The 22524-nt window shown below is 48.2% G+C and overlaps 2 protein-coding genes across 4 annotated transcripts in view; both read left to right on the top strand.

Annotated features, from left to right (window-relative positions):
* Nucleotides 1–22524, top strand: part of LOC309369052 (uncharacterized protein) — an 80708-nt gene extending 58184 nt beyond the window's left edge. For all 3 annotated transcript variants that reach the window (XM_081909610.1, XM_081909611.1, XM_081909609.1), the window contains one exon: nt 22269–22524. The gene's annotated coding sequence lies outside the window, so the exon portion shown is untranslated. The remainder of the gene's footprint in view (nt 1–22268) is intronic.
* On the top strand, nt 8505–21723 carry LOC309368789 (uncharacterized protein; the record flags this gene model as incomplete). Its single annotated transcript, XM_081909096.1, has 4 exons — nt 8505–8550; nt 9307–9389; nt 10092–10218; nt 19503–21723. 4 exons carry the CDS (start codon nt 8505–8507, stop codon nt 21425–21427), a joined length of 2181 nt encoding a protein of 726 aa, XP_081765222.1. The 3' UTR covers nt 21428–21723.

Genomic DNA, 22524 nt, shown 5'->3' with positions numbered 1-22524 from the left:
GGACCGGACATGACCCTCGTGGTGAGCTGGGTCATGGGAGTAAATCAGAATGTCACCTAGGTACACCACCACGTACTTGTCTAGCAAGTCCTGGAACACATGGTTGATGTACCGTTGGAACACGGCAGGTGCATTGCACAACCCGAAAGGCATTACCAGGTATTCAAACTGCCCATACCGGGTCCCAAATGCTGTCTTCCACTCATCCCCGGCTCGGATCCAAATCAAATTGTAGGCCCCCCGAAGGTCCATCTTGGTGAACATCTGCGCCCCTTGCACCTGTTCCAGCAACTCTGCAATAAGGGGCAAGGGATACCGGTCTGGGGTGGTAATCTTATTCAGGGCCCGGTAATCATGGCAGGGACAAAGCTCCCTACACTTCTTAACGAAGAGTACTAGAGCGGCGGTGGGTGTGGTAGAGGGCCGAATGAACCCGCCCTCCAGGTTCTTGCGAAGGAAGTCCTGCAAGGCTTAGTGCACCAGAACCATGAGGTGTTGCAATTCCACCGGTGAGGGCCCATCATGCGATGTCTGGGACCCCTGGGCCATCGGGGAAGAGGCGAGGCTGCGCTGCCCCAAGTTGCATTTTCTCCTCCAGCGACTTGGCTGTGGCTGTGGAACTGCTGGGAAGGACCGGAGCCTGGAGCCGGGAGTGCTGGCGGCCCTGAGCCTGGCGATGGTCCTACAACCGATCGTCTATCTGCAGTCTCTGTTGAATGAGGGCGTCCAGCGTGGTGGGGCGATCCATCATGGCCAGCTGGTCCAGTATCTCATCCGAAAGCCCCTCAAGATACTGGTCCTGAAGGGTGGAGTCATTCCAGGACAAGTCCTGTGCCAACAGCTGAAATTCTGTGGCATAGGCGGCCACTATGGACTTGTCCTGTTTCAACCGCCGAATCGCCCGATTGGCTTGACTCCTCTTCTCAGGGTTGCCAAACGTGGTTTCCAGATGGTTGCAAAACGCTGTATAGTCTGTCAGCAAGGGAGAGTCTTGCCGGAGCAGCGGCAATGCCCACTTGGCCATCCGGTCCTTCAGCAAGCTGATCAGGAAGTGCAACTTGGTGTGGTCATCGGGAAAATTCCGGGCTCGACCCTGAATATACAGCTTAGTCTGGGCAAGAAACATGGGAAAGCTGGCTGGGGACCCATTGAATTTCTCCGGCAGGGCCACTGGGTACTTGTCAGAAGCTGGGGTGTCGGCACCAGGAGCTGGTAAGGTGTCCAAACACAGCTGAAGCGCTGTAACTGCATTGCTCAGCTGCTGAACAGTGTGGGTCAAGACCTGGTTTTCCTGAGCCAATGCACCAGCGCAGCCACCTGGTCAGCCATGGCTTCTGGTTCCTCCTGAACGCACCCCAACGAAGGGGGAGTGCGGATGTGGCGGGAGCAAACTGTGCTGGTCCTGTGGGTTACCCAAGAGGCTAGGTCTAAGTCCGGTCCGTGATCAAAGGTGCAACGTGGAGGCAGTCCGTAGTAGCTGAAGCTGGGTGCAGGGCAGGGAGTTGGGTGAAGTTAGGAACAGGCTTGCAAGCAGGTAGCCAGGGTGGGTCAGGAGCTCAGGCAGGAACTACCAACCCACAATGTTGCTCCCGCAACTTGGGACTGGGGCTTTCCGGCTTTTTTCTGCCCTGAGGCATAGGGTGGCCCCGATCCTCTGGTGACTCGCCTCTCTAACCCTGAGCCTCTGCAGCTCAGGAGAGGCTGGAGGGTTACCGGACCCAGAGGCAACCTCAGCTTTCTCTGACGGGGCTGAGAGTGGAGCACCTGCAGGCAATGGGTCCTCCATCACCTCAGGAGCCAGAGCAGACTCAGCTGGTGCCTGCACCTGAGGATCCAGCACAGGTGAGGACCCTTCAGGCTCATGCCCCAGCCCCGGCTCAGCTGGTTCTGGAGGCGGGGAATCCTGTGCAGGCTGGGATCCCTCAGGTTCAGCATCCAAGTCCGAATCCCAGGCCATCACACCTTGTCAACAATGTGGAACTCTGGTAGTCCCCAATTTAGACTTAGCAGACATTTGGTCTTTATGAATGAACTGATTTATTGGGACTTCCGTCTATATTATTGCACTTTATGTGTTGTTTATGTGCAAGATAAACATTTGATATTGTGATAAGAATAGATAGAAGAGTATTGTTTATGTGAATGCACAGCCGGTTACGTCTTGTGTGTTTGTCCATTCCAGGAACAGCATTCCTGACCCAGATGTTCACAGGAAGTCCCTAAGATGATTCCCCTTTCAAAAAGGATATGTGAACCTAGGCCAGTAGAGTCCTCCTCTCCGGCAGACGGACAACCCCTTCTTGTTCTTTTTATTAATGATTTTTATTGAAATTTACAATCACCAACCAACCCCCACCACCAAAACATCACATCTTATTACATGTATCCTACTTTGTGTTTCATAGATCCACTAGCTTCCGTCCTTCCCTCCCACCAGTTTTCCTATTCCATTCTATAGTTTACAGATTCTTTAATTATAAATTATACCATGACATGAGATTTATTTCAATCCTGCCAATGTTTTCATATTTGTACAATTCTCACTTATATAAACCATAAATTTACTCCATTCTTTTTGGTACTTTGTCTCCTCCTGATTGCGAATTCTGTGTGTCAATTTAGCCATCTCAGCATACTCAACCAACTTTATCTGCCCTTCTCTTATCATCGGCATCTCCTGTTGCTTCCACTTTAGAGCTATCAGAACTCTGGCTGCAGTTGTTGCATATAAATATAATCTTTGATCTATCTTTTTAATCCCTTCTCCCACCAAACCTAGCAAAAATTCTTCCGGCTTTTTGGGAAAACTGTACTTAAACATCTTTTTTAACTCGTTGTAAACCGCATCCCAAAACTCTTTTATTTTATTGCAAGACCACCACATATGATAGAAATCGCCGTCTTTTTCCTTGCACTTCCAGCAGGTTTGACTACTTGTTCTATACATTTTTGCCAATTTGGTGGGAGTGAGATACCAACAATAAACCATCTTTTTATGCTCTCATTCCAGAGTTTGGGCCATACATCATATTCTATGTTATGTCCTAAATCAATGGCCCATTTTATCATAGCCTCTTTTATAAATTCATCTTTTGTGTTCCATTCTAGTAAGAGATTGTACATTTTTGATAATAGCTTGGATTTACTCTCTAAAATATCTATTTGAAATTTTGATTTTTTTATCCTCAAATCCTATTTTTTATCCTCTTTAAAGACATCATTGTCTTGATGGTATTGCGACCATCTGTCAATTTTTCAGCAATACACTCATAGGGCTTTAATTTCCAACCTTTTTCGGCCTTCATCAAAATTTCCTCATATGTGGCCCCTCTCCCTAGTATGTTCAGTTTTTTAACTGTTAATATATCAATTGGTGACAGCCACCACGGTGTTTTCCTTCCAACAAGTTCTTGTTTCTTTCCCAGACTTCAAATAAGGCACCTCTTATCACATGATTTGTAAACCCCTTATGCACTTTTGCCTTACCACACCAAAGATAAGACTGCCATCCAAATGTATTGTTAAACCCCTCCAAATCTAACAAGTCTAGGTTCTCCTGAGTTATCCAGTCCTTTGTCCAGCATAAACATGCCGCTTCATAATAGAGTTTCAGAACAGGTACTGCGAACCCCCCCCCCTCTTTCCTTCTTATCTTCTGTCAATATTTTAAATTTAATTCTTGGTCTTTTCCCTTGCCATAAGAAACGCGAGAGAGTTTTTTGCCACTCTTTGAATTGTCTTAAACCGCTTATGATCAGAATTGTGTGGAACAAAAACAACATTTTCGGTAGTAGATTCATTTTGTTCGCAGACATTATTCCCGTCATTGATAGCTTTAATATGTCCCATATTTCTAATTCTCTTTTAATCTCCTTCCAGACTGGTTGATAATTGTCATTAAAAAGATTTATATTCTTTGCCGTCATCCAAATTCCCAGATATTTCCCCTTCTCCAAAGCCCCTCCAACCCCCACTTCCCCATGGGGGTCTCCCACACCACCCACTACTCACCAGGATGGCTTTGGCCGTCTCCTGCTTGGAGCACTTCTGGGTTCAGAGCCCCCTGAGCTGAGCTGCCTGGCAGTTCTGGATCACCTCCGGCAGGTACAGCTGATCTTCCTCCAGCAGCTGAAAGGCAAAAGTCAGGCTGTCAGTTCCTCACGAAGGGAGGGCTTCTCCACATCCGAGAGTGCAGAGTGGGGGGCAAGGAGTGCAGGTCTGAGTCCCTGCTCTGGTTCTCTCCAATACTCACCTGTGGGGGAGGGATGTGCAACCGCAGCACATCTGCAAAGAGAAGGACATGGGGACAGGTGAGTCCGTCCCTGAGCACCTGGAAAGGCTATTCCAAGAGTTTTCTCCTGGATTCCAAGCCCTACTGCAGGGGAGTCAGAGCAAACTGCGGGAGGGAGTGAAAGACAGGAGTGCCTGGCGTGATCTGGTCCATGGGGTCACAAAGAGTCAGACACAACTAAACGACTTAAGAACAACAACAACAACAACAACAAATAATAATAATAATAATAATAATAATAATAATAATAATAATAATTTATTTATTTATACCCCGCCCATCTGGCTTCTTTCCCCAGCCACTCTAAGTGTCTTCCACAGCAACCAAAAATACACAAAAATGTCACACATTAAAAACTTCTCTGAACAGGGCTGCCTTAAGATGTCTTCTGAATGTCAGGTAGTTCTTTATCGCTTTGACATCTGATGGGAGGGCGTTCCACAGGGCGGGGTCCACTACCGAGAAGGCCCTCTGCCTGGTTCCCTGTAGCTTTGCTTCTCGCAATGAGGGAACCGCCTAAAGGCCCTTGGAGCTGGACTTCAGTGTCCGGGCAGAACAATGGGGGTGGAGACGCTCTTTTGGGTATTCTGGGCCAAGGCCGTTTAGGGCTTTCAAGGTCAGCACCAACACTTTGAATTGTGCTCGGAAACGTAGTGGGAGCCAGTGTAGGTCTTTCAAGACCGGTGTTATACCTCAGCACGGCGCAGGGACTGACTGAGCGGGTGGCGAGATGCTTTCAGCCTCGAACACTTGGCGGGTTCTGAAATGGTCGTGCAGGCCAGATTCACGACCCTGGAGGGCTGGATTCGGCCCAGGGAAAATAGTTTGAGGACTCCTGGTCTACACTGACTGGCAGCAGCTCCCCAGAGTTTCAGGCAGGGATTTCTCCAGCCCTAGCAGGAGATGTCAGGGGCTGACCCTGGGACATTCTGCATGCCAAGCAGATACTCTAGGGCTCCCCATATTTCCCTGCACTTACAACGTTATGCTATTAGCAACCGTGGAGATTCCACCTCCCTCTTTCGAAAGGAGGGCACTCACCTGGTCAATAGTAGTAATAATAATAATAATAATAATTTATTCCCCACCCATCTGGCTGGGTTCCCCAGCCACTCTGGGCGGCTTCCAACAAAATATTAAAATGCAATAGTCCATCTAATATTAAAAGTTCCCTAAACATAATAACAACAGCCATCCATTTTCAGTCCATTGAATTAGCAATTAAGCATTTCTGGAAAGGGAAATGGCATACTTTTGTTCCATGCGTAAGCATGCATAAGAAAGTATTACTCATTTATGATGAGAATAGGGTTTATTTAATTTGAACTTCGCATGGTTCCTCCTTGGCAGCCAGTGTGATTCTTTCATCAGGGCTCGAACTCGGGACCCGCTGCCTTGAGGGACACCTAAGAGCAGTTGGGCAGGAGAAAGGTCTCCCTTGGGAGGTGGGGGACTCTCCTTCCTTGGAGGTTTCTCAGCAGAGATCGGAGGGCCATCTGCCATGGATGCTTGAGCTGAGATTCCTGCATTGCTGGGGGTTGTAATAATAATAATAATAATAATAATAATAATAATAATAATAATGATGATGATGATGATTATTATTATTATTATTATTATTTATTTATACCCTGCCCATCTGGCTGGGTTTCCCCAGCCACTCTGGGTGGCCTCCAATCAAACACTAAAATAGAATAACCTATTAAACAGGGCTGCCTGTTTAGGGAACTAGACCCGGCCACCTCTTGCTTCGGGTTGGACTAGATGACCCTGGGATCCCCTCCTCTCTCTCCACTCCTGAATTCCAGGAGGAGCTTCCTTGCCTCCTGCAAAGCCCTTTTCCCTGCAGGCTCTTCCTCTGGTTTCCACCCAAGGGAGGGAGATGCTCAGAGTCCAGCCAGGAGCCTCACCCCAAAAGGATATCTGGGCATGGGCCTAGCGGGGGGGGGGGCAGCTGCCCCCTAACTGCATAAAAAATAATAGAAATCTGAGGTTCTGCCAAGTGAGAGAGGGCTGAGTTGAGTGGAAGCAGCTCTGCAAGGGTTAAAGGGAACCGAGCTGCCTTCCTAGAGAGGGCAGGAAGCAAGGGGGCAGGTCCTCCAGCTCCAAGCCCCCCTCCCAGTCCTTTCCTGCTTTGGGGTCTCTCCTGCAAGGGCTGCCTCGCTCTCCCCTCCCGGGATCTGGTGAGTCGCCTCTCTCTCCCCCCAGAGGGTGCAGTGGGGAGACGGGGGGGTCCCAGGGCTGCAGCAGGGCAAGGTGCCTGGGGGGGGGCAGATGTGCTCAGCCGGAGGGGGGGACCCCAAGTCAGGGAGGAGAGGGTGAGGGGTGCAACGACCCCCCATATGCTCCTGCTACCCAGAGGAGGAAGGAGCCCCGGGGCTGAGAGCCAGAGCTTTTTGCCAGACTCCCCAGGACGAAGGTCAGGGAAGGAGAGAGCGCGTGCCGGGAAGGGGGGGGACCCCAAGTCAGGGAGGAGGAGGGGGTCCTGCCAGGGAGGGGCCAGATCAGAGGATCCCAAACTCATTTGGCCCCCCGCCCCCCTCAGAAAAAACGACTCCCCCGAAATCTTCCTTCTTTAAACAAAGGAGTCCCTAGGACTTTAACTCTGTGTGACATCGCTCAACTTCATTGCACAACCGAGGAAACATGTGCAAATGGTTTTCCAAAGCTGGACGAGGAGGTGGACTAGCCCTTCCCCCCCCAAAAAAAGGAGGGAGGAAGAAAAGGTGGGAGAGAAAGGCGAGGGATAAAGAGGGGGATCCCAGGCCATAGTCCGCCTGCTGCATTGGGGACCAGTTTCCCAGTGTCTCCCAGGGCAGCTCCACACGGAGGCCACTGCAGCAATCCCCTCGCACCCAGAGCAGGGCATCCCAGGACCACATCCTCTCTCTCCCAAAGGGATTGTTGCTGGCAAAGCAGCCGGAAATGGGCGCTGCTACTCACTGAGCCTCCAGGGACCTTGGCATCAGTGGCTGGGGGGGGGGGGGTTAAGCTCTCTAATAAAATAATAATAATAAATTAGCTGCCTAAAATTCAAGGGAGATGTATTTGGCTCTGCCCACTTGGCCCTCACAGCAAAGAAAAAGAGACCCCACCCCAGGGGTCTGCCTGGAGAGCGGCAGAGAGTCCAAGTCTAAGAAAAGGAGACAGAAGCAGGGCAGTGGGGGTGGGGGGAGAGCAACTCCTGAGGACCCCCGGATGAGACCCCCACTAGAGCCAAGCATCCATTTTTCAAAAGATACAAATGACTCCCTTGTCAGTCAGTTCTGACTTCATGCATTGACTGGAAGGCAGGAGCAACAAGGCTTCTTCACCTCACAGAAATCCCTTCAGTTGCCTCCACATTTTGCAATCTTCCTTCTAGGAGGGCTAGAGGGTGCTTCCTCCTTCTCCTCTTTTTAAAGAAGATCTCTCCTGGTTTGGGCTGTGGTGCCATCCAGCCCTGGTACCTGGCAAGACACATCCATGCTTCCTTACAGATTCTGTTGTTTCTTCTGACCTACAAATTCTGTAACAGAACAATGTATTTGCTTTGTAGGATTTGCTAGAGCTTCTCATTCAGACAGACAGAACTTGGCAGAAGACCAAAGGGTTCCTTCCGATCTCTCAGAGGCTTCCTGAGAGCACAGATGGATGAGCAAGACTCAGCTGGCCCTGAAGCAGGAAGGGGCCATGCCTTCCAAACTGGGAGCAGTGGGGGATTCTGGGAAAACTCTGTGCATAAGATCCATGGTGAGGAGGACACCCTCCGCTCAGAGATGCAGAGCCAGCAGTTGAGGCAGTTCTGCTGCCAGGAGGCCAAAGGACCCCGAGAGGTTTGCAGCCGACTCTACCACCTTGACCGTCAGTGGCTGAAGCCAGAAAGGCACACGAAAGCTGAGATGCTGGAACTGGTGATCTTGGAGCAGTTCCTGGCTGTCCTTCCCCCGGAGATGGAGAGCTGGGTGAGGGAATGCGGAGCGGAGACCAGTTCCCAGGCGGTGGCCCTGGCCGAAGGTTTCCTCCTGAGTCAGGCAGAGGAGAGGAAGCAGGCAGAGAGAAAGCAGGTGAGAGAGACTTTCCTCTGGATACTCCCAAGGGGCTCCCAACAGGACAGAGAACATCCCAAAATGGTCTGCTGATGGCCCATCCTTTTCCTGGGGAGGCATCCATGGAATAAGATTTCACACCCTTACAGTTGTTTCTTTTTCAGGGAAAGGATCATTTTGTAGAAATGGACCTGGAGAGGCCTCCGTTGGACACCAGAGAGAGTCCACTGGGTAAGGAGGAAGGTGGGTTTTCTCCGTTTGGTCTTGTTCTGTTGGTTTTCCAACTCATCTGAGGGTTCTTTTCATCTTGTTTTGGGGAGAACAGTTGGGAACAAGGGTCCAGAGGAGGGGAGATGTATTTCTGCACAACTAACATATGAAATGGGCACCACCGTCCAAATGCTCTCAGCAGGTGTGGCTACCTTTGAAGGTGACCTGGAAACTGCAATTAATCCAGAATGCGGCAGCTAGACTGGTGACTGGGAGCGGCCGCCGGGACCACATAACACCGGTTCTGAGAGATCTGCATTGGCTCCCAGTATGTTTCTGAGCACAATTCCAAGTGTTGGTGCTGACCTTTAAAGCCCTAAATGGCCTCGGTCCAGTATATCTGAAGGACATCTCCACCCCCATTGTTCTGCCCAGACACTGAGGTCCAGCCGCTGAGGCACTTCTGGCAGTTCCCTCATTGCGAGAAGTGAGGGTACAGGGAACCAGACAGAGGGCAGCCCTGTTCAGGGAAGTTTTTATTTAACACTGTACTGTTTTTAACACTTGATTGGAAGCCGCCCAGAGTGACTGGGGAGACTCAGCCAGATTGGCGAGGTATAAATAATAATAATAATAATAATAATAATTATTATTATTATTATTATTATTATTATTATTATTATTATTATAGGCCCATCTGAAGTTAGAGATGCCCTATTTCACCTGTGAGAGAATCAGGCACTCCTGGCATCCTGCTTACCTTTTTTTCTTTTGCAGGAGACAGAATGATGCCGGCAAGACCTCCTGGTCCATCTTTTCATGGGAGCAGAAGGGAAGCAGCAGCTGTGGAACCAGATCAGGTCAGGGGAAGCTGCCTTGTGGGGCCAGAGGCTGAGGGATGGAGCAATGGAGGAGCAAAGGCAGGCTGCAGAACTATTTGATCCCTTGCCAGAAACCCCAGAGAGGAGGGGACTTGGAAAGCTGTGAGGAGCTGGGGGCCTTTACTCTCGGCAGCGGCTTTTGTGGAAGAAGAGGCTCAGGGAATGAGCTGCTGTTCTCATGAGGCCTGAAACTCATCCAGGTCTGTGAATATCGTGTTCTTGCTGATAAATTGCAGCTGTGAACTGTGGGGTTTCCTGCCCAGATACCTCATACCAGTCTTCTGAATGTTGCCAGCAGGATTCATTGGTAGTTACTGCTTTATTTCTACATTGACCATGGACTGCTAAAATAGGCTTCTAAGCTTTGGAGAAACCATAACCAGCAGTGGCCAGGATTCCCCTAGCCAGCCCCATCAGCAGCACAAAGAGAACTGCCCTCCACTCCTCCCCTTGACGTTCTCTCCCCAGAACAGTGCATGGGGAGAGTAGAGGGGGCAATAAAATAAATGCCTAATACAAGAATTCCTTTGTTAAAAGAAGCTTCCATTATTAAAGTGGGAAGCAAGCAAAAGAATCACTTAAAAAAAAACACAGCAATTAAGAGGAAGGAAACAACAGAGCATTGTGTAGCAGATCATATTTCTGCTGTCTCAGAGGAGGACATCTCCCTTTTTCTTTTAGGGTCCAGTGTGCTTTGAAGATGTTGCTGTTCGTTTCACGGACGAGGAGTGGGCGTTGCTGGATCCTGACCAGAGAGCTCTGCATAAGGACGTCATGGAGGAGAATCGTGGGATCGTGGCCTCTCTTGGTAAGGCTCCCTGTGGGATCGTCCTATCTGCCTGGAAATTCAAAAAATATGTCTATAGACCAACCTCACATATTTTCACAGAGCTCAATAGCGGCCCCTATAACACCTGGGAACCTAACACCCCCACAATAAAGAGTAACTTACAGTTTTCTCTTTGAACAATCTTCCTCAGATTATTCCTTTTTCTACCATGATTGGGCTGCTCTCAACTGCCCAGGCCATCTTCAATGTCAGCTTCAGAAAGATAAATAGTTTCAGGTTTTCTGTTTTTGTTTTTGCTCCTGTCAGTCTTGGGTTGACCAAAGAGATGACTGACAATGGAGATGGAGGGGATGCCATGACTGGGCCAAACAAAATTCATCCCAGAGAAGAAGAGCTAGACTTATTGAATTTCAGGTAGAAGTAGCAGTGGTGGTGATGATGATGATGATGATACAGTGGTACCTCGGTTTACAAACTTTCCGGAACAGGACTATTCTTAAATCAAGGTACCACTGTAGTAATAATAATAATTTTTGTTTATACCCTGCGCATCTGGAAACCTCTTGTGAAAAGTGTATTTCTGAGGTTTGATGGCTCATAACACCACTTTTGTGTGGAGTAATACCATAAAATTATATAGCAATGGAAAGATAATTTAATGAAGAATGTAATGCCATGACTTTTATGAAGGAATATTTATTAGAACAGCAGTCATAAAGAAAAAACATGAAACGGGTAACCATTGGTAACCTTTAGCTTTAATTACGGCCTTACAACGCCTTCACTTGAAGTGAACCAAGTTTTTAGTTCTGCAGCTCTAATAATGTGAAACCAAGATTGAATTATTGCCTCTGTTAATTGGGCTTTATTGCTGGGTTGCTTCTGACCTACAAGTTTCTTTAGTCGGCTCCAAAGATTTCTGATTGGGTTAAAGTGTGGGCTATTCAGTATGGACTAAAGTGTGGGCTATTCAGGTTGCCATCAGTATGCCAATGACACCCAACTCTACCTGTTGATGGATGGCCATCCTGACTCGGCCCCAGACACATTGACCAGATGTTTGGAAGTTGTGGCTGGATGGTTACGTGGGAGCCGGTTGAAGCTAAATCCTTCAAAGACAGAGGTCCTGTGGCTGGGACGGGATGATATGGCATTGGGGGGGCAACTCCCATCTCTTGCGGGGGCGCAATTAGTGCCAGCACCGTCTGTTAAGAGTTTGGGTGTAATCTTCGACACCTCCCTTTCCATGGAGGCGCAGATTACAGCTATAACAAAGGCGGTACTTTTCCATCTTTGCCAAGCTAAGCAGTTGGCTCCTTATCTCTCTCGCCCTGACCTAGCCACTGTGATCCACGCGACGGTCACCTCCAGACTGGATTATTGTAACTCGCTCTACGTGGGGCTGCCCTTGAGACTGACCCAGAAACTCCAGCGGGTGCAGAATGCCGCGGCGAGACTCCTTACAGGGTCTTTGCTGCGAGATCACATTAATCTGGTACTATACCAGCTGCACTGGCTCCCAGTGGAGTACAGGATCAGGTTTAAGGTGCTGGTTTTAACCTTTAAAGCCCTATACGGCCCAGGACCCTCGTACCTACGGGAACACCTCTCCTGGTATGTCCCACAGGGAAACTTACGGTCTTCAAATAAAAACATCTTGAAGGTCCCAGGCCACAGAGAGGTTAGGCTGGCCTCAACTAGAGCCAGGGCTTTTTCGGCTGTGGCTTCGATCTGGTGAAACACTCTGTCACAAGAGACTAGGGCCCTGCAGGACCTGACATCTTTCCGCACGGCCTGCAAGACAGAGCTGTTCCACCAGGCCTTTGGCCAGGGCACAGCCTGACTCCCTCCTTCGGCAATCTTCATGGAGCTCTGGCCCAATGGTTGCCATTGGTTTGATTTGAATTAATTTTATAATGAATGATTGTGTTATAATGTTGTGTTGTACTGTTGTACTGTTTTATTGTTGTTAGCAGCCCTGAGCCTGGCTTCGGCTGGGGAGGGCGGGATATAAATAAAATTTATTATTATTATTATTATTATTATTATTATTATTATTATTATTATATAATACACTTCAGTTTGGGCTCACGTATTTCGTTTATGCATTTTCCCGCATTTATATTCCCATTAATGACGCAAATTCTGCCCACACCTTTTGCTACCATACAACCCCAGATCATCACACTGTCTGGGTGTTTCACAGTCGGTGTAATGCAAGTAGGATGTAATGGGAAAAGGGGGCTGCTCGTGCGTAAGTGTTTAAGCCCTCCAAGCTTTACCATCAGTTCCTAAACTCTCCCAGTCCGCGGAGCCATGGGTGCATGGCTACCTCAATCGTTGGCAGAATCCGTCAGTGGGCGCTTCCGGAATTTACGCCAACATAAGAGTTCCTTGACGGAAACTCTCCTTCTGGATTCTCTGCGTGACAGTTTCCTGCGCGGAGTAGGCGTCCCCAGCGGAGGTCCTGAGCCCTCCCCGCTGTTCTCACTGGAAACATCTTGGAGCCATTCCTCCAATTGAGTTTCTGCAGGAACTCTCCCTCTCCCCCTACTGGTTCCTTCCTCAGCATCCGAAGGTCTCCTAGCCTCCTTGAGCCCTTCCACCACCTGACTCTCCGATGGCAGTTCCCTGACATCCACCTCCCCTCCAGGACCCCCCTCACCCCCCATTTCCCCCTCTTCTCTGGGTGGTGAGGCTGGGAACCCCCGGAAAGAATCCTCCTCATCTTCGGATGACTTGAAAACCGCTCTCCACCTACTACTGTCCCTTCTTCCCCCATACTCTTCCCCATCTGATTCTTCTTCCTCTTCCTGTCCTGATTCTGGGAACCCCGCGAACTCCTCTTCCTCATCAGTGGTACCGAAGTGTTCCTCCCAGAACCTAGCCAAGGGCTGGGGCTTCCTTGGGAACCGGCGATGAAACATTCCTACTAAGACCTCATCCTTGACCGTTTCTGCCGGTAACCAGGTATTTTCGGACTCCGGTTCCCCTTCCCATGCCACTAAGTACTCCACCTGTTTCCCCTTCCACCGAGAGTCGAGTATTTCTGCTACATGACTGCTCCGCTCCCTCTCTTCTACTTGCGGTGCCGCGGGAACCTCACCTTCACGTCCCCAAAATTCCCGCCCCTTCCGGTATGGTGATAGTAATGACCTGTGGAATACTGGATGCAGTTTCATGTTGTCTGGCAGCCTGAGTTTAAAGGCCACCGTATTGACCTGCTGTATAACCTCGAGGGGTCCCAGTCGTTTTGGCCGCAATTTTTTGCAACCCCCCTTGAACGGTAACCCTTGTGTTGACAACCACACCCGGTCCCCCACCCTTATGGTCTCTCCTTCCCTTCTGCTCCTATCTGCCTGCTTCTTGTATTCTACCTTGGCCCTATCCAAATTCATTTTGAGCTGTTGATGTATTGCTTCCATTTCTTCCACAAAATGTTCCGCTGCCGGTACGCTCCATCTTTCCCCTCCTTGCCCTGGAAAGGCCCTGGGGTGACACCCATAATTAGTCATAAATGGACTCATGCCCGTGGACACATTTTCCGCATTATTGTAGGCGAATTTGGCCAGGGCTAATTTCTCTACCCAATCATTCTCTCTGTCATTTACATAACACCTGATATTGTTGCAGAATACTGTTTGCCCTTTCCGCCTGCCCATTAGTTTCTGGGTGTCTGGCGGTTGAGAAATTGACCTCCACGTGCAGTAAGCTCATGAGCTTCCTCCAGAACCTGGACGTAAATTGTTTCCCTCGGTCTGAGACCACCCTCAAGGGGGCGCCATGCAACCTAAAAATGTGTTTTACAAACAACCTGGCGGTTTCTTCCGCCGTTACCGCATGTGAGCAAGCTATAAAGTGGCACATCTTGGTTAACAGGTCTACCACTACCATTACCTCAGTTTTCCCCTTGGATCTTGGTAAATCCGTCATAAAATCTATGGAAACTGCCTCCCATGGCCGTTCGGGTGTGGGTAATGGTTCCAGCAACCCCGCCGGTGCCGCCCTCTCCCCCTTTGCTCGCTGGCAGCGGTTGCACCCCCTTACATACTCTCGTACATCTTCCCTCACCTTGGGCCACCAGAATTGCCTGGTAACTAACCACATTGTTTTGTGTTGCCCAAAGTGCCCCGCGGTGGGGCTGTCGTGCAGTTGTTTGAGTACCCTACCCCTCAATTCCCCTTCTGGTATGTACAAGGCCCCCTTGTAGTACAACGCCCCGTTCCTTTCTTCAAACCCCCCGGTGATCTCCCTGGCTCTCCTGAGCCCTCTGAGCTTATCTTGGGCGTATTCATCGTTCTCTGTCCCTTCTACCAGTTCTCGTTGCCCCACCAATGCTGCCCCACACACCCAGTGGTCCTCGGGGATGACATGTCTCTCTTCGGGCGCTCCCTCCCCCTCCATATACTCTGGTTTTCGAGAGAGAGAATCCGCCCTTACGTTCTCTGGTCCCGGTACGTAGCGAATTTCAAAATGGAACTTGGAAAATTCCTGTGCCCATCGCACTTGTCTCTGGTTCAGTACTCTGGCCGTTCGCCAATATTCCAGGTTCTTGTGGTCCGTGCACACCTGGACTTTGTGCTGTGCTCCTATTAGCAGGTGCCACCATCGTCGAAACGCTTCATAAATGGCGAGCAGTTCCCTGTCGTACACTGTGTAGTTCCTTTCGGATTTATTCAACTTCCGCGAGAAGAAGGCACAATGTCTCCAGTCCGACGCATCCTTCCCCGGTTGGAGCAGAACCGCCCCTACTGCTCGATCTGATGCATCTGTTTCCACCCTCATCGGTTTCTGTAGATCCACGTGCAAGAGCTGTTCTTCCGAAGCGAACACTTTCTTTAGCCTTTAAACGCTCGCTGCGCCTCTTCCATCCATGCAAATTTCTTCTTACTACTGAGACAATCGGTGATGGGAGCCGTTAAGTGGGCAAAGTTTTTGATGAACTTCCGATAGAAGTTTCCAAACCCCAGGAATCTCTGCACGTCCTTCCTGGTTCTGGGTGTCTTCCATTCCAGTACCACTTGGACCTTGCTAGGATCCATGGCCAATCCCTTGTCTGACAAACGGTACCCCAGGAATTCCACCTCTCTGGTATGGAACTGGCACTTCTCCAGTTTGACCCACAGCTGGTTTGCTTGCAGCCTGGGTTTATTAGTGTCTTTTTTGTCCACAAAAAACACTGGGCTGCCCCCCACCGCTCTTGACTCCCTGATGAAACCTCGTTTCAGGTTCTTGTCTATGAACTCCCTTAACTCCTGCATCTCCCTATCTGACATGGCATACAGCTTGCCCACTGGTAGCTGGGCTCCCGGGAGTAGGTTAATTTGACAGTCAAAGGGTCTATGCGGGGGCAGTCTATCTGCTTCCTTCTCACTGAAGACGTCACTCAGGTCGGCGTATTGTCGGGGTATTTCTCCCTTTTCCCCCACCGCCATCCCTGCAAGACTGGCTCTAGCCAGCCCCTGCATTTCTCCTCCCTTGCAGTGCTCTAGGCAATGAGCTGACCCAAAAGAGACTGTCCGCTGGTGCCATCCCACTAGCGGGTCATGTAGCGCCAGCCAGCTCATTCCCAAGATGATGGGAGGTCCCGCTAGCGTGGCTACATGAAATGCAATGACTTCCGTGTGCCTTGCCACTCTTATTGTCATGGGGACCGTCTGTTGGTTTACTTCCCCTCCCAGCAGTTCCCTCCCGTCAATCGTTGTCACCTGCAAGGAAGGACTTAAGGGCAGCGTTTGTATCTGGTGCTCTGACGCAAACTCCTTACTCATGAAGTTGCAGGAGCTGCCTGAGTCTAAGAGGGCTTTTATCGTGAGTGGATGTCCGTTGGGTAGTTCTAGCAGCACCTCTACAACGAGAGCAGCTCTTGGGGGTTCAGGCTTGGGCACGTTCACTGATCCTTGGCCTGACTGCTGTGCCCTGTCGTTGGCAGCCAGGCGTTGACTTTTACCTGCTCCTTAACCCCCTCCTCCTCACTCCCAACAGCCCCCACCATTCCTTGCCATCCCTTCCTTTGCGGGCAGACCCTGGCAAAATGTCCTGGCTGTTGATAAAGGAAACATTTCTTGGCGCTCTTCCCTTCCTTCTTCCGCCCTTCGTTAACATTTGAAGTTCCGCGCGCGCTCGCCCCTCCAATCTCCATCGGTTCCACTGGCGGGGAAGGTTGCGCCGGCATCTCAGGAATGCGGAAATCATTCCAACGCTTTCCTCTCCCTTCCCGCTTCTCCAGAGCTCTCGCCTCCTGGCGCGCTCCAATCGCAAGCGCTGCCTTGGTCAGCTGATCCATGGACTCTGGACGGGGCGCGCGGGAAAGTTCATCTTTCACCGCTGGGGCTAGGCCTTCTTCAAACAGCATTTGTATTGGGTCCGAAGACAGGTCCCATCCCAATTTATGTATAAGCATGGTAAACTGTGTCCAATACTCTCGGACTGATTGATTTCCCTGTTTGCACGCCATTAACTGTCTGTGTACAACGCCCTGTTCAATCTGGCTGGAAAACATCAAGTCTATCGCAATAAAGAATTTCCTCAAGTCTTTTAAGGCGTCATCATTATTTGCCATCAGGGGCCTCACCCAATCTCTAGCCCCTCCCTCGAGGTGCCCAATCACAAAAGCCACTCTCGATTCCTCATCGGCAAAGTCATCGTGTTGCAGGTTCAGTGCATACTGCATCTCTGTCTTAAAGGCTTGGTAGTTCCTTGGATCACCCCCAAATTTCTGTACCAACCCCGGTACCTTCCTTGCAATGGGGGTGGGTTTCCCCTGTGCATCCTACGCCCTCCTTTCCTCGAGCCGCGCCGTTAGCAGTGCCAGCTGGTGCTCCAAAGCTCTGTTTCTCTCCTCCAGAGTTGGTCCCCCTCCAGCTCCTCCTGCTCCTCCGGCTCCGGTTGGGTTGCTCATGATGCCTCTCCTTCGCACAAGCAGCGTCAAGGACTCACGGATTGCTGTAATGGGAAAAGGGGGGTTGCTCGTGCGTAAGCGTTTAAGCCCTCCAAGCTTTACCATCAGTTCCTAAACTCTCCCAGTCCGCGGAGCCATGGGTGCATGGCTACCTCAATCGCTGGCAGAATCCGTCAGTGGGTGCTTCCGGAATTTACGCCAACATAAGAGTTCCTTGACGGAAACTCTCCTTCTGGATTCTCTGCGTGACAGTTTCCTGCGCGGAGTAGGCGTCCCCAGCGGAGGTCCTGAGCCCTCCCCGCTGTTCTCACTGGAAACATCTTGGAGCCATTCCTCCAATTGAGTTTCTGCAGGAACTCTCCCTCTCCCCCTACTGGTTCCTTCCTCAGCATCCGAAGGTCTCCTAGCCTCCTTGAGCCCTTCCACCACCTGACTCTCCGATGGCAGTTCCCTGACAATACCCTTCCTCTTTTATGGAATATCCTAATCTGTTATTCCCAGGAGGTAGGCCTCTGGTTTTTTATTGAAAGAGATCTTTAGCATTTTTTGCAGTTCTGCATGTATACTCTCCTAGAATACCTGTATTTTCCTACATATTCACCACATATGGTAGAATGTTCCTGAGTCTCTGCATCTCCAACAATTACTTGACACATTTTTATACATTTTGGAAAGTTTCCATGGTGTTAGATACCATCGATGTTGCATTTTTTGAAAGTTCTCTCTAATCGTGTAACAGTTTGTGAATTTCCAATTGATCTTCCATAAATTTTCCCATTGGGCCATGGTTATTGAATGGCCAAAATCCTGGGACCACCTCACCATTGCCACTGTTACCTCCTCCTCCTTGACTGTCCAGTCAAGGAGGAGTCGATAAGTTTTGGAAAGAGTTTTTCTTTTAGAATTTACAAGATCAGATTCGAATCGGGACATTTCTGTTGAGAACCCCTTTTGTTTGTCAGATTTAAATTTTTCAAGTAACTGATGGTATTGGAACCAGTCTGAAATGTGTTCTCTTATTTCCTCAAAGTTTTTTAATTTTCTTTGGTTATCTTCATTTTTTAGAAGTATTTTATATGTTGGCCAGCTTTCCCGAGTATTTTTCCGTTTTACTGCTATGGCTTCTATTGGAGAAGTCTACCACGGGGCTTTAGGCTCCATCAGGTCTTTATATTTTTCCCATACAGCAAAGAGTGACTTTCTTATTATATGGTTGGTAAAATTTTTATGAATTTTCGCTTTTCCATATATCAGGTAGGCGTGCCATCCCCAACGATTGTCAAAACCTTCCAGGTCCAGGAGGTCTGGATCCTGCAACGTGTACCAATCCTTTTAGCCAGGTGAAACAGGCTGCCTCGTAGTAAATTTTTAGGTCAGGTAGGGAAAAGCCTCCTCTCTCTTTTATGTCTATTAAGATCAGGTGTTTAATCCTAGATTTCTTCCCTTCCCACAGGAATTTGGAAATTTCTCTTTGCCATATCTTGAGACAACCTGTCAAGTAAGGTAGTGTCCCATTGTTCCGCTGTCCAGTTAACATGGGTTTAATCTTTTCAACCTTTGCTTGAGAGATAACAATGGCTTTTTCCTTAGAATTCTAACATTTAGACCAGTCCTTGCACTCAACTTCACATTACATGGCTCCATGTCATCTTGTATACACCCAGATGATTTTCTTCTGTCATGTAGGCACAGTCTCTCCCCTCGTCCATCGTCACTTGCCTTTGTACACATTCCCTGCCTTATCAAGTCTGATTTTGTAGTGACTGAGTCTCCTTATACCTCTTCAAAAATATAGAAAGGCCAACTTTGGTTAAGTTTTCCCCAGTCTCTCTTCTAATTTCTTCATAACTGTAGCCTTCTTCACTTAATAGTACAATCTTACTCACTTTCTGGGGACCAGTCAACTCTTTGTGCCATTTCTATAATTTTATTATGTTTTACACCCTCACTAAATGAAAGAACACACAAAACCAACCAACTTGATAGCAATCACATAACACACTGACAAAAGTCAACCTAAGCAAGTTGTGCTTTCTTTTTCTGGTTATTTGGCTGTAATTTTGATAGAATAGGGGTAATTGAACAAACTTTGTTGGATTGCAATCTCGATAGCTTTCTTGATTGAATTATCTTTCCACTGATATATAATTTTATGACATTACTCCAAATGAAGTGGTGTTATGAGCCAGCAAACCTCTGAAATACACTTTATTCCAAAAGTCTTCCACAATTTTGACCACTGCTGTATATCAAACAAAGCAACATTCAACAACTCATCAGAATCTCATAATAAATATGTTGGTTAATGACAAAAAATGCAGGTAATGAACACCCCCCCAACTCCCTTCAGTTCTTTTCCATTTGTTCCTGAGGCTCTAATCCCTTTTTGTCTCCATTGCAGATTGTGATGAATTGGAAATTGAGAGGAAAGGTGACAACGAAAAATTCCCCAGAGAGGAGAAGCCACACAAAAATTTGGAGTGTGGAGAAAGCTGCAGTCAGAGCTCCCATTCCACTTCCCATCAACAAAATGTCATTGGAAAGAAACTCTATCAGTGCATGGAATGTGGAAAGAGCTTCAGTCAGTGCTCCTCTCTCACTTCCCATCAAAGAATTCATACAGGGGAGAAACCCTATCAGTGCGTAGAATGTGGAAAGAGCTTCCGTCAGAGCTCCCATCTCATTTCCCATCAAAGAATTCATATAGGGGAGAAACCCTGTCAGTGCGTAGAATGTGGAAAGAGCTTCACTCGTAGCTCCTCTCTCACTTATCATCAAAGAATTCATACAGGGGAGAAACCCTATCAGTGTGTGGAATGTGGAAAGAGCTTCAGTCAGAGATCCGATCTCACTAAGCATCAAAGAATTCATACAAGGGAGAAACCCTATCAGTGTGTGGAATGCAGAAAGAGCTTCAGTCACACCCAGAATCTCACTTCCCATCAAAGAATTCATACAGGGGAGAAACGTTATCAGTGTGTGGAATGTGGAAAGAGCTTCACTGGTAGCTCCTCTCTCACTTATCATCAAAGAATTCATACAGGGGAGAAACCCTATCAGTGTGTGGAATGTGGAAAGAGCTTCACTCACAGCGGTAGTCTCACTTCCCATCAAAGAATTCATACAGGGGAGAAACCCTATCAGTGTGTGGAATGTGGAAAGAGCTTCACTCACAGCCACAGTCTCACTTCCCATCAAAGAATTCATACAGGGGAGAAACCCTATCAGTGTGTGGAATGTGGAAAGGATTTCAGGAAGAGGTCCGATCTCACTGACCATCACAGAATTCATACAGGGGACAAACCCTATCAGTGTGTGGAATGTGGAAAGAGCTTCTGTCAGAGCTCCCATCTCACTTCCCATCAAAGAATTCATACAGGGGAGAAACCCTATAAGTGTGTGGAATGTGGAAAGAGCTTCACTGGTAGCTCCTCTCTCACTTATCATCAAAGAATTCATACAGGGGAGAAACCCTATCAGTGTGTGGAATGTGGAAAGAGCTTCACTCACAGCCACAGTCTCACTGACCATCACAGAATTCATACAGGGGAGAAACCCTATCAGTGTGTGGAATGTGGAAGGAGCTTCACTCACAGCCACAGTCTCACTTCCCATCAAAGAATTCATACAGGGGAGAAACCCTATCAGTGTGTGGAATGTGGAAAGGATTTCAGGAAGAGCTCCGATCTCACTTCCCATCAAAGAATTCATACAGGGGAGAAGCCCTATCAGTGTGTGGAATGTGGAAAGAGCTTTACTTATAGCTCCTCTCTAACTTTCCATCGAAGAATTCATACAGGGGAGAAACCGTATCAGTGTGTGGAATGTGGAAAGAGCTTCAGTCATAGTGCCCATCTCACTTCCCATCAAAGAATTCACACATGGGAAAAACCCTATCAGTGCGTAGAATGTGGAAAGAGCTTCAGTCAGAGCTCCGATCTCACTAAGCATCAAAGAATTCATACAAGGGAGAAACCCTATCAGTGTGTGGAATGTGGAAAGAGCTTCACTGATAGCTCCAATTTCACTTCCCATCAAAGAATTCACACAGGGGAAAAATCCTATCAGTGCATAGAATGTGGAAAGAGGTTCAGTCAGAGTTCCCATCTCACTTCCCATCAAAGAATTCATACAGGGGAGAAACCCTATCAGTGCGTAGAATGTGGAAAGAGCTTCACTCATAGCTCCAATTTCACTAAGCATCAGAGACATCATACAGGGGAGAAACCCTATCAGTGTGTGGAATGTGGAAAGAGCTTCACTGTTAGCTCTAAACTCACTTCCCACCAAATAATCCATACAAAGGTTGGAAAAACCATTATATAGCTTTAGGAGCCAGGCAAATCCGCACCTTTTTAACCAGGCCTTTTTCTTATTGACATCTAATGCTATTTTAACATGTGATGTTTTGTGTTTTTATGTTGTGTTTTTATGTTCTAAGGATTCTGAGACATGTGGTTGTAGGGAATACAGCCACTCTTAAATTCCTAGGGGGCTTTGCCCCCCATATAAAATATTTGAGGAGGCCACCCCCAGGTTTTCTTTGTGTTTTTTTCAAATGCAACCTTTTATTCTTCTCCTACTTGCCATACAATTTCGCTTTCAATTTGCCCTTTTAAGAATTTTTTAAAAACCGCACAAAGGTCATGAGGAAAACAAAATACAAGAAGATACAAACATGGACAGGTCCCATCTTTGCGGGCAAAATGGAAAAGTTGCTTTAAAGGAGGCTTTCCCAAACTTGGGTCCCCAACAGCTCCCGGACTACAGTTCCCACCGTCTCTCCCCATTGGTCCTGCTTACTAGAGATGATGGGAGTTGTAGTCCAAAAACAGCTGGAGACAGAGGTTTGCTTTAAAGGGAAAGTAGGCTGGCCCTGTGTCACCCTCTGTTGGCCAAAAGCACTGCCCCAGAATCTGAACCACCCCCAGTACTCCTAATTGGAATTTATAGAGCGCAAAACTTAAGTTTGATCAGCACTTCTACCTCTAGGGAGCTTCTAGGTGCTTTCTGCGCCACCTAGAGTACCCACAGAATTGTGGCTTCTACTGGCAACACACACAGGAGAACAAATGAAAGACAAACACAATGAGCAATAAAAAACCTGGAAAGGGCCATACCAAATGGACATCACTTTCCCCACTGCTGAACAATGCCACAGGTAGAGGAGATGGAATGCTAGAAGTGTTCTCTGGGGCAAAGGGAGCTGCTGAGAAATTGAACTATGGGCACAAAATATTACTTTTTTAAAAAGTCGCTGCCATTATAGACATTGCCATTCAAATGGTGTGCATGCATCATGTGATTGATAGTGCAAGGCGGGACTTACCTGGCCCCCCACCAATATTTTATTCAAGTTGGCACCACTGGGTCGGGTGGTTTACAGATTAAATAAATACATAAATCACCTACCTTTGCAAATA

The sequence above is a fragment of the Podarcis melisellensis genome (genome assembly GCF_964234715.1).
Source record: "Podarcis melisellensis genome assembly, chromosome: 4".
NCBI classification, from domain to species: Eukaryota; Metazoa; Chordata; class Lepidosauria; order Squamata; family Lacertidae; genus Podarcis; species Podarcis melisellensis.
The sequence above is the reverse complement of the archived record's forward strand: the minus strand, read 5'-3'. Positions and strand labels throughout refer to the sequence as shown.